At 52.1% G+C, this 13,027-nt stretch overlaps 1 protein-coding gene across 1 annotated transcript in view; it reads right to left on the minus strand.

The window, feature by feature from the left end:
* LOC147725835 (extracellular calcium-sensing receptor-like) overlaps positions 1 to 11,214 on the minus strand; it is a 608,311-nt gene extending 597,097 nt beyond the window's left edge. The window contains exon 1 of the mRNA XM_086963367.1: positions 10,973 to 11,214. Within this exon, the coding sequence (XP_086819493.1) occupies positions 10,973 to 11,214 (242 nt within the window). The remainder of the gene's footprint in view (positions 1 to 10,972) is intronic.
* Positions 11,215 to 13,027: the final 1,813 nt, after the last annotated feature.

The following is a 13,027-nucleotide window of genomic DNA, read 5'->3' on the forward strand; positions in this document are numbered from 1 at the left end:
TGCCAAGAATCTGCCAAGAATCTAAATCAAGAATTCTCTAAGGGTCTAATCAGTTTCCTACCTTTGTAATAGAATGAAGGAGGTCTTGTATCTCTCTCTCAGAACTCGATCTCCCAGCAACCCGCAAGGGTGACAGGGAAACACTGGAGCTGGATTTCTCGGCAGGAGAAAAGACAGCATCTCTCTCAGTGCATCAGCAGGAGGGTCGGCTTCCTTCGGCACTTGCTACAGCAGGGCGTCGGGCAAGTAGATAGTTGATCTGCTCCAAACCACTGTGTGTTTTGCTAGGGCAGATGCTGTATATATTTACACCTGGAAGGTGCCGAGTTTGACGTAAGGTTGGACATAAGACGTCACTAAGAACTCGCAGTTCTTTCAGGACTCCGGGAGTTCTAGGACAAATCAATACAGAAGCAGGGGGAATTCCCGGGCTGCTGGAGGCTTGGTTTGTTTAAGAACAAGTAGTGCTTTCTAGGAGTCTATGGGAGTAGCTTTGCCGTATTTTAACTGTATTGTCTATGTCTTAATTTGGGTATGATTCTTATGCCTATATAAGGATATGATTTGATATAACCACATAAGGGAATAAATCGGTAATTATTAACTAGAGTCCTAGAATCGTCTACAGCAATCTCTATATTCACCACCTGGCAGGCCCAGCCTGTCTCCTGGAATTCCCCAGCCCTGTCACTCACAGAAACCAGACTAGCAGAGGCGGGCTGACATGGTTAGGCAAGCAAATACTAACTTTGTAAAAGTAGTATTTGCAAACACAGGATATTAAAATAAACTTTACTAAAATATGTATTCTGAGTTCAGGCATACTAATCTTGACTCTCTACCATGTTCTCTGAGTCTGTTGGGATTATAGAGTATAATATTTCCAGCAGCCCATCCTGGCCTATGGAGAACAGGTAGCCTTACAACAGTGAAAAACAAAAATGGCTGTAATTCACTATTAAGGCATGCCACACACATCAGGGCTTGTCCTACCTTATCCTTACAATGCACCCTGCCCTTGAGCCTACCATAGGGGTGATTAATATTTAGTTAAGGGAAGGTTTAGGGACTGGCAAGTGGGTGCACTTGCACAGTCAGCATGACAGTACCAGACTGCATGCAGGTTCTGCAATGGCAGACCTTAGACACATTTTACTAGGCCGCTTCCGTGGGTGGCACAACCAGTGCTGCAGGCCCACCAGCAGCATTTATATTTTCAAGCCCTGGACACCCCTGCGTGAACTAGGGACTGACAGTAAACCAAATAAGCCAAACATGGAATACAATCACATATAACAATTTACACATAGGGAGCACTTGCACTGTGGCACTGGTTGGCAGTGGCACAGTGCTCTGAGCAGCTAACACCAGCAAAATCACATGAGGCACATCAGCAAAACGTGGAAGGGAGACTCACTCCAAGGTGCCAGGTCTAACAATGTGCATATGGACATGTCTGAACTGGGGTGGCGAGGTGAGCAAAATAACGATGGATTAAACCCAGATCTGTGCCGGGGGTGAATGTTTTGCCATAGTGCAACATTCCATCCAGCACCTTATGTGTTTTGCACTTTACATACATGGCATCATCTCTCTGCTTGCAGCGGCTCCCTACATGATGCACTTCACATACATTGCATCATCTCTCTGTCCACGTGATGCACTTGACATACATTACACCATTGCTCTGCTCTGTGAACTTCCTTCTTGAGGCCAACACAATGTCAATAAACATAACATAATATAAAACACATGTAGACTAACAAGGTCATCAAGGATTCGCCCCTCCACCCCCGATGATCATAGTATATGTCATTATTTTTAAGAATTTTACAAAATTGAAATGAAATGTTAGTTGACCTTGACAAAGACTGTGCAAAATGTCACTCTGGGCAGTGGCGTGATTCCACGTGTTCATGAGATTGTGTTATGGGTGCCTGATCACATAGAATGTTTTTTCATTTTTTTTACTTTTTTTTTCTTGCACTAGTTGCTCACCCTGGAGTATTTTATTCTCCCTCCTTCGCTCAAGTGTTTTATTATTTAAATTTGGTCTTTACTTTTAATTTTGTGAATATTTCCTTCCAGTATGGCAGGTCAGGGGCAGAGGCAGGGCAGTTCAGGACAAGGCAGGGCAGGGCAGGGCAGGGCAGAGCAGGGCAGGAGGGAGTCTGGCCAGCCCTGTTGCTGCCAGCTGTACAATATGGAAGAGATTGCATCACTGACTGATCAATCATGCAGGACCCCAGAATGTGTGCAACAGATGTCACACATGCAATACAGCATTAACCCAACAATCAACGCACTCTCCAATGTTGTAGTGAGCTTCCCATCTGCCCATGCACCTTAGCAGCGTACCTTAATACGGGTATATAGTGCAAAGCAAACATTTAAATACATTCACTAAAGACTGCCAAGGAGAACAATTGGACATGACTTACTACATTCTGCAGCAACCAGCTGTGTAGTGCCTTTGTGAAACTGTCCTGCATCGCATACATACATGTTACTTCTGCTTCCAGCACCCACTAGAGCCAGGCCTGGTCCTCACTCCCTTGCAATGGTGCTTTTGCTGCCTTCTTCTCGTTTAAGTCTTCGGTACTGAATCAAAGTGGTGACATTCACAGCATCACCCTTACCTTTGAGCTTAGAGAATTCTGCATCCCTGGAACCTACCACAGCCAGTTGTCAGCAATCACCCACCACAACCCCCCTGGCGCCCCTCCCTGACGCAGAGAGAGACAACACAGTGACCTGCGCTGCTTTACCTCACTCCATATCTATGAGGCCATGAAAAGCTCCACAGGGGAGCTCTGCGCGTCTGCGTAGAGATGATTGAGAGGCTACGCCACCGGAGCTTCATACACAGTGACCTGCGCTGCTTTACCTCACTCCATATCTATGAGGCCATGAAAAGCTCCATAGGGGGGCTCTGCGCGTCTGCGTAGAGATGATTGAGAGGCCTACGTCACCGGAGCGTCATACACAGTGACCTGCGCTGCTTTACCTTACTCCATATCTATGAGGCAATGAAAAGCTCCACAGGGGGGCTCTGCGCGTCCGCGTAGAGATGATTGAGAGGCTACGCCACCGGAGCATCATACACAGTGACCTGCGCTGCTTTACCTTACTCCATATCTATGAGGCCATGAAAAACTCCACAGGGGGGCTCTGCGTGTCTGCGTAGAGATGATTTAGAGGCCTACGCCACCGGAACGTCATACACAGTGACCTGCGCTGCTTTACCTTACTCCATATCTATGAGGCCATGAAAAACTCCACAGAGGGGCTCTGCGCGTCCGCGTAGAGATGATTTAGAGGCCTACGCCACCGGAGCGTCATACACAGTGACCTGCGCTGCTTTACCTTACTCCCTATCTGTGAGGCCATGAAAAGCTCCACAGGGGGGCTCTGCGTGTCCGCGTAGAGATGATTGAGAGGCCTACGTCACCGGAGCATCATGCACAGTGACCTGTGCTGCTTTACCTTACTCCATATCTATGAGGCCATGAAAAGCTCCACGGGGGGCTCTGCGCGTCTGCATGAGGATGATTGAGAGGCCTGCGCCACCGGAGCATCACACACAGTGACCTGCGCTGCTTTACCTTACTCCATATCTGTGAGGCCATGAAAAGCTCCACAGGGGGGCTCTGCGCGTCCGCATGAGGATGATTGAGAGGCCTACGTCACCGGAGCGTCATACACAGTGACCTGCGCTGCTTTACCTTACTCCATATCTGTGAGGCCATGAAAAGCTCCACAGGGGGGCTCTGCGCGTCCGCGTAAAGATGATTGAGAGGCCTACGTCACCGGAGCGTGATAAACAGTGACCTGCGCTGCTTTACCTTACTCCATATCTGTGAGGCCATGAAAAGCTCCACAGGGGGGCTCTGCGCGTCCGCGTAGAGATGATTGAGAGGCCTACGTCACCGGAGTGTCATACACAGTGACCTGCGCTGCTTTTCCTTACTACATATCTATGAGGCCATGAAAAGCTCCATAGGGGGGCTCTGCGCGTCCGCGTAGAGATGATTAAGAGGCTACGCCACCGGAGCGTCATACACAGTGACCTGCGCTGCTTTACCTTACTCCATATCTATGAGGCCATGAAAAGCTCCACAGGGGGGCTCTGCGCGTCTGCATGAGGATGATTGAGAGGCCTACGCCACCGGAGCGTCATACACAGTGACCTGCGGTGCTTTACCTTACTCCATATCTATGAGGCCATGAAAAGCTCCACAGGGGGGCTCTGCGCGTCTGCATGATGATGATTGAGAGGCCTACGCCACCGGAGCGTCATACACAGTGACCTGGGCTGCTTTACCTTACTCCATATCTGTGAGGCCATGAAAAGCTCCACAGGGGGGCTCTGCGCGTCCACGTGAGGATGATTGAGAGGCCTACGCAACCGGAGCGTCATACACAGTGACCTGCGCTGCTTTACCTTACTCCATATCTATGAGGCCATGAAAATCTCCAAAGGGGGGCTCTGCGCGTCTGCATGAGGATGATTGAGAGGCCTACGTCACCGGAGCGTCATACACAGTGACCTGCGCTGCTTTACCTTACTCCATATCTATGAGGCGATGAAAAGCTCCACAGGGGGGCTCTGCGCGTCCGTGCAGAGATGATTGAGAGGCCTACGTCACCGGAGCATCATACACAGTGACCTGCGCTGCTTTACCTTACTCCATATCTATGAGGCCATGAAAAGCTCCATAGGGAGGCTCTGCGCGTCCGCGTAGAGATGATTGAAAGGCCTACGCCACCGGAGCGTCATACACAGTGACCTGCGCTGCTTTACCTTACTCCATATCTATGAGGCCATGAAAAGCTCCATAGGGGGGCTCTGCGCGTCCGCGTAGAGATGATTGAGAGGCCTACGTCACCGGAGCGTCATACACAGTGACCTGCGGTGCTTTACCTTACTCCATATCTATGAGGCCATGAAAAGCTCCACAGGGGGGCTCTGCGCGTCTGCATGATGATGATTGAGAGGCCTACGCCACCGGAGCGTCATACACAGTGACCTGGGCTGCTTTACCTTACTCCATATCTGTGAGGCCATGAAAAGCTCCACAGGGGGGCTCTGCGCGTCCACGTGAGGATGATTGAGAGGCCTACGCAACCGGAGCGTCATACACAGTGACCTGCGCTGCTTTACCTTACTCCATATCTATGAGGCCATGAAAATCTCCAAAGGGGGGCTCTGCGCGTCTGCATGAGGATGATTGAGAGGCCTACGTCACCGGAGCGTCATACACAGTGACCTGCGCTGCTTTACCTTACTCCATATCTATGAGGCGATGAAAAGCTCCACAGGGGGGCTCTGCGCGTCCGTGCAGAGATGATTGAGAGGCCTACGTCACCGGAGCATCATACACAGTGACCTGCGCTGCTTTACCTTACTCCATATCTATGAGGCCATGAAAAGCTCCATAGGGAGGCTCTGCGCGTCCGCGTAGAGATGATTGAAAGGCCTACGCCACCGGAGCGTCATACACAGTGACCTGCGCTGCTTTACCTTACTCCATATCTATGAGGCCATGAAAAGCTCCATAGGGGGGCTCTGCGCGTCCGCGTAGAGATGATTGAGAGGCCTACGTCACCGGAGCGTCATACACAGTGACCTGCGGTGCTTTACCTTACTCCATATCTATGAGGCCATGAAAAGCTCCACAGAGGGGCTCTGCGCGTCTGCATGATGATGATTGAGAGGCCTACATCACCGGAGCATCATACACAGTGACCTGCGGTGCTTTACCTTACTCCATATCTATGAGGCCATGAAAAGCTCCACAGGGGGGCTCTGCGCGTCTGCATGATGATGATTGAGAGGCCTACGCCACCGGAGTGTCATACACAGTGACCTGCGCTGCTTTACCTTACTCCATATCTGTGAGGCCATGAAAAGCTCCACAGGGGGGCTCTGCGCGTCCGCGTGAGGATGATTGAGAGGCCTACGCCACCGGAGCGTCATACACAGTGACCTGCGCTGCTTTACCTTACTCCATATCTATGAGGCCATGAAAAGCTACACAGGGGGGCTCTGCGCGTCTGCATGAGGATGATTGAGAGGCTACGCCACCGGAGCGTCATACACAGTGACCTGCGCTGCTTTACCCTACTCCATATCTGTGAGGCCATGAAAAGCTCCACAGGGGGGCTCTGCACGTCTGCATGAGGATGATTGAGAGGCCTGCGCCACCGGAGCGTCATACACAGTGACCTGCACTGCTTTACCTTACTCCATATCTATGAGGCCATGAAAAGCTCCACAGGGGGGGCTCTGTGCGTCCGCATGAGGATGATTGAGAGGCCTACGCCACCAGAGCATCATACACAGTGACCTGCGCTGCTTTACCTTACTCCATATCTATGAGGCCATGAAAAGCTCCACAGGGGGCTCTGCGCGTCTGCATGAGGATGATTGAGAGGCTACGCCACCGGAGCGTCATACACAGTGACCTGCGCTGCTTTACCTTACTCCATATCTGTGAGGCCATGAAAAGCTCCACAGGGGGGCTCTACACGTCCGCGTAAAGATGATTGAGAGGCCTACGCCACCGGAGCGTCATACACAGTGACCTGCGCTGCTTTACCTTACTCCATATCTATGAGGCCATGAAAAGCTCCATAGGGGGCTCTGCGCGTCTGCATGAGGATGATTGAGAGGCCTGCGCCACCGGAGCATCATACACAGTGACCTGCGCTGCTTTACCTTATTCCATATCTATGAGGCCATGAAAAGCTCCATAGGGGGGCTCTGCGCGTCTGCATGAGGATGATTGAGAGGCCTGCGCCACCGGAGCATCATACACAGTGACCTGCGCTGCTTTACCTTATTCCATATCTGTGAGGCCATGAAAAGCTCCACAGGGGGGCTCTGCGCGTCCGCGTAGAGATGATTGAGAGGCCTGCGCCGCCAGAGCATCATACACAGTGACCTGCGCTGCTTTACCTTACTCCATATCTATGAGGCCATGAAAAGCTCCATAGGGGGGCTCTGCGCGTCTGCGTAGAGATGATTGAGAGGCTACGCCACCGGAGCATCATACACAGTGACCTGTGCTGCTTTACCTTACTCCATATCTATGAGGCCATGAAAAGCTCCACAGGGGGGCTCTGCGCGTCCGCGTAGAGATGATTGAGAGGCTACGCCACCGGAGCGTCATACACAGTGACCTGCGCTTCTTTAACTTACTGCATATCTATGAGGCCATGAGAAGCTCCACAGGGGGGCTCTGCGCGTCTGCGTAGAGATGATTGAGAGGCCTGCGCCACCGGAACATCATACACAGTGACCTGCGCTGCTTTACCTTACTCCATATCTATGAGGCCATGAAAAGCTCCACAGGGGGGCTCTGCGCGTCTGCATGGAGATGATTGAGAGGCCTACGTCACCGGAGCGTCATACACAGTGACCTGCGCTGCTTTACCTTACTCCATATCTATGAGGCCATGAAAAGCTCCACAGGGGGGCTCTGCGCATCCGTGCAGAGATGATTGAGAGGCCTACGTCACCGGAGCATCATACACTGTGACCTGCGCTGCTTTAACTTACTCCATATCTATGAGGCCATGAAAAGCTCCACAGGGGGCCTCTGCGCGTCCGCGTAGAGATGATTGAGAGGCCTACGCCACCGGAGCGTCATACACAGTGACCTGCGCTGCTTTACCTTACTCCATATCTATGAGGCCATGAAAAGCTCCATAGGGGGGCTCTGCGCGTCCGCGTAGAGATGATTGAGAGGCCTACGTCACCGGAGCGTCATACACAGTGACCTGCTGTGCTTTACCTTACTCCATATCTATGAGGCCATGAAAAGCTCCACAGGGGGGCTCTGCGCGTCTGCATGATGATGATTGAGAGGCCTACGCCACCGGAGCGTCAGAAACAGTGACCTGCGCTGCTTTACCTTACTCCATATCTGTGAGGCCATGAAAAGCTCCACAGGGGGGCTCTGCGCGTCCGCGTGAGGATGATTGAGAGGCCTACGCCACCGGAGCATCATACACAGTGACCTGCGCTGCTTTACCTTACTCCATATCTGTGAGGCCATGAAAAGCTCCACAGGGGGGCTCTGCGCGTCTGCATGAGGATGATTGAGAGGCTACGCCACCGGAGCGTCATACACAGTGACCTGCGCTGCTTTACCTTACTCCATATCTGTGAGGCCATGAAAAGCTCCACAGGGGGGCTCTGCGCGTCTGCATGATGATGATTGAGAGGCCTACGCCACGGGAGCGTCATACACAGTGACCTGCGCTGCTTTACCTTAGTCCATATCTATGAGGCCATGAAAAGCTCCATAGGGGGGCTTTGCGCGTCTGCATGAGGATGATTGAGAGGCCTACACCACCGGAGCGTCATACACAGTGACCTGCGCTGCTTTACCTTACTGCATATCTATGAGGCCATGAGAAGCTCCACAGGGGGGCTCTGCGCGTCTGCGTAGAGATGATTGAGAGGCCTGCGCCACCGGAGCGTCATACACAGTGACCTGCGCTGCTTTACCTTATTCCATATCTGTGAGGCCATGAAAAGCTCCACAGGGGGGCTCTGCGCGTCCGCGTAGAGATGATTGAGAGGCCTACGTCACCGGAGCGTCATACACAGTGACCTGCGCTGCTTTACCTTACTCCATATCTGTGAGGCCATGAAAAGCTCCACAGGGGGGCTCTGCGCGTCCGCGTAGAGATGATTGAGAGGCCTACGTCACCGGAGCGTCATACACAGTGACCTGCGCTGCTTTACCTTACTCCATATCTATGAGGCCATGAAAAGCTTCACAGGGGGGCTCTGCGCGTCCGCGTAGAGATGATTGAGAGGCCTACGCCACCAGAGCATCATACACAGTGACCTGAGCTGCTTTACCTTACTCCATATCTATGAGGCCATGAAAAGCTCCACAGGGGGGCTCTGCGTGTCTGCGTAGAGATGATTGAGAGGCCTACGCCACCGGAGCATCATGCACAGTGACCTGAGCTGCTTTACCTTACTCCATATCTAAGAGGCCATGAAAAGCTCCATAGGGGGGCTCTGCGCGTCTGCGTAGAGATGATTTATAGGCCTGCGCCACCGGAGCGTCATACACAGTGACCTGCGCTGCTTTACCTTACTCCATATCAATGAGGCCATGAAAAGCTCCACAGGGGGGCTCTGCGCGTCCGCGTAGAGATGATTGAGAGGCCTACGCCACCGGAGCATCATACACAGTGACCTGCGCTGCTTTACCTTACTCCATATCTATGAGGCCATGAAAAGCTCCATAGGGGGGCTCTGCGCGTCTGCATGAGGATGATTGAGAGGCCTTCGCCACCAGAGTGTCATACACAGAGACCTGCGCTGCATTACCTTACTCCATGTCTATGAGGCCATGAAAAGCTCCACAGGGGGGCTCTGCACGTCTGCATGAGGATGATTGAGAGGCTACACCACCGGAGCGTCATGCACAGTGACCTGCGCTGCTTTACCTTATTCCATGTCTATGAGGCCATGAAAAGCTCCACAGGGGGGCTCAACGCGTCCGCGTAGAGATGATTGAGAGGCCTACGCCACCGGAGCATCATACACAGTGACCGGCGCTGCTTTACCTTACTCCATATCTATGAAGCCATGAAAAGCTCCACAGGGGGGCTCTGTGTGTCCGCATGAAGATGATTGAGAGGCTACGTCACCGGAGCATCATGCACAGTGATCTGTGCTGCTTTACCTTACTCCATATCTATGCGGCCATGAAAAGCTCCACAGGGGGGCTCTGCGCGTCCGCGTAGAGATGATTGAGAGGCCTACGCCACCGGAGCATCATACACAGTGACCCCCGCTGCTTTACCTTACTACATATCTATGAGGCCATGAAAAGCTCCACAGGGGGGCTCTGCGCGTCCGCGTAGAGATGATTGAGAGGCCTACGCCACCGGAGCATCATACACAGTGACCTGCGCTGCTTTACCTTATTCAATATCTATGAGGCCATGAAAAGCTCCACAGGGGGGCTCTGCGCATCTGCATGAGGATGATTGACAGGCCTACGCCCCGGAGCATCATACACAGTAACCTGCGCTGCTTTACCTTACTCTATATCTATGAGCCCATGAAAAGCTCCACAGGGGGGGCTCTGCGCGTCCGCGTAGAGATGATTGAGAGGCTACGCCACCGGAGCATCATACACAGTGACCTGCGCTGCTTTACCTTACTCCATATCTATGAGGCCATGAAAAGCTCCACAGGGGGGCTCTGAGCGTCCACGTAGAGATGATTGAGAGGCCTGCGCCACCGGAGCGTCATACACAGTGACCTGCGCTGATTTACCTCACTCCATATCTATGAGGCCATGAAAAGCTCCACAGGGGGGCTCTGCGCGTCCGCGTAGAGATGATTGAGAGGCCGACGCCACCGGAGCGTCATTAAAGAAGGCACTTCGGTGGCGCGGCCTCTTGTAAACAAAGCCCATAATGTGTACGCTTGCATATAGTAAGACGCCCTCAATGGCAATAGACTGGCATGTTTACAAGCCTCCTGTGGGCAGCATTATTTAACCACACAGAAGCATCCATAGCACACATCACATCAGTGTAATACAATAATGTTGACAACTCAATAAACTGCTTTTAAACATATATTTACCTCCTTCTTTACCAGGTTAAGGTGGTGCTGACTGAATGGAGGTCTGATGGGTCTCACTGTATTTTCTGGGCTTGAGTCAGTTTTTCAAAGGTGTGAGGGTTGCTGCATCATGAAGGGGGGGAGTTTACTGACCCGGGGAGAGTTGGTTGTACCCCACCATCCCTGACTCTTGTTCTTGTGCCCTAAGGCCCCCTAGTGGTGGAAAGTGGGGCTACCTGCATCTCATAAGGGTTGATTGACAGGTGTGATGGCAGGATATAGGCTGGAGCAGTCAGGCTACTCTTGCATTTAGAGCATTAGTGTTTAAAGGGGCCCAGTATAGTTAAACATATAAAAACTTACAGTTCGCATTCCCAGAAATTTGTGTAGAGCTCTTCCCAGATCAATGGTGCATCAGCCGTGTACACATGTACTATCCCTCCGAGCATGAGGTCTCCCTCCTTGTAGTGTCTCTGCTGGAACTTGCTCTGCAGGGCGCAGCCAGATGTTTGCGTCACAGCTTCACACAGTGAACTTTGCAGCACCAGTGACAGCAGCAGGAAACTCCGCCACAAAACACAGGAGCAGCTATCCAGGGCCTGCATTGCTGCTGGTGGTGGAGTGCAGGGAGTGAATGATGTCACACAGAAGCAGACTGATGCACCTGCAGTGTGACGTGGATCTGTGACCTCTGACGTGGATCTGTGACCTCTGACGTCTTTTTCTGCTTCACCCTGTAAAGTGAAACACCAACTCCCTTCAATCAACAAAATACAGCGTCACTTAGAGATGGCTCCTACTCTCACACAGTGGTTCTGAAGGGTCAAAGTGCAGCTGTCTCTTTCTGACTTCACCCATGGTTTGTGCCTGATAGTTAGAGCCTCGAGGCGCTAGAAGTATAACCCTCCCCCTGGACTCTGGGTCACAGTGCAGCTGTCTATAACTGACTTCACCCCAGCTGCACCTCTGATGAATAGAGCCTTGAGGCGCTAGAAGTGTCACCTTTCCCCTGGTCTCTGGGTCAGAGTGCAGCTGTCTCTTTCTGACTTCACCCATGGTGTGTGCCTGATAGTTAGAGCCTTGAGGCGCTAGAAGTATAACCCTCCCCTGGACTCTGGGTCAGAGTGCAGCAGTCTATAACTGACTTCACACCAGCTGCTCGTCTAATGAATAGAGCCTTTAGGCGCTAGAAGTACAACTCTTCCCCTGGACTCTGGGTCAGAGTGCAGCAGTTTATAACTGACTTCACCCCAGCTGCACCTCTGATGAATAAAGCCTCGAGGCGCTAGAAGTATAACCCTACCCCTGGACTCTGGGTCCGAGTGCAGCAGTTTATAACTGACCTCACCCCAGCTGCATCTCTGATGATTTAGAGTCCAGAGGCGCTAAATTAACCACCCTTCCCCTGGACTCTCGGTCAGAGTGCAGCTTTCTGTCTCTGACTTCACCCGAGCTGCACCTCTGATGAATAGAGCCTCGAGGTGCTAGAAGTATAACCCTTCCCCCGGACTCTGGGTCACAGTGCAGCTGTCTATAACTGACTTCACCCCACCTGCACCTCTGATTAATAGAGCCTCGAGGCGCTAGAAGTATAACCCTTCCCCTGGACTCTGGGTCACAGTGCAGCTGTCTCTCTCTGACTTCACCCCAGCTGCACCTCTGATGAATAGAGCCTTGAGGCGCTAGAAGTATAACCCTTCCGCTGGACTCTCGGTCGGAGTGTAGCAGTCTATAACTGACTTCACCCCAACTGCACCCCTGATGAAAAGAGCCTCGAGGTGCTAGAAGTATAACCCATCCCCTGAACTATCGGTCAGAGTGCAGCTGTCTGTAACGGACTTCACCCCAGCTGCACCTCTGATGAATGGAGCCTTGAGGCGCTAGAAGTATAACCCTTCCCCTGTACTCTCAGTCAGAGTGCAGCAGTCTATAACTGACTTCACCCCAGCTGCACCTCTGATGAATAGAGCCTCGAGGCGCTAGAAGTATAACCCTACCCTGGACTCTGGGTCAGAGTGCAGCAGTCTATAACTGACTTCACCCCAGCTGCACCTCTGATGAATAGAGCCTCAAGGCGCTAGAAGTATAACCCTTCCCTTGTACTCTCGGTCAGAGTGCATCTGTCTGTCTCTGGCCTCACACCAGCTGCACCTCTGATGAATAGAGCCTCGAGGCGCTAGAAGAATAAACCTTCCCCGGGACTCTTGGTCATAGAGCAGCAGTCTATAACTGACTTCACCCCAGCTGCACCTCTGATGAATAGAGCCTCGAAGCGCTAGAAGTATCACCCTTTCCGTGGACTCTGGGTTAGAGTGCAGCAGTCTATAACTGACTTTACCCCAACTGCATGTCTGATGAATAGAGCCTCGAGGCACTAGAAGTATAACCCTTCCCCTGGAATCTCGGTAAGAGTGCAGC

The sequence above is a fragment of the Lissotriton vulgaris genome, chromosome 3_1 (genome assembly GCF_964263255.1).
Source record: "Lissotriton vulgaris chromosome 3_1, aLisVul1.2, whole genome shotgun sequence".
Classification (NCBI taxonomy): Eukaryota; Metazoa; Chordata; class Amphibia; order Caudata; family Salamandridae; genus Lissotriton; species Lissotriton vulgaris.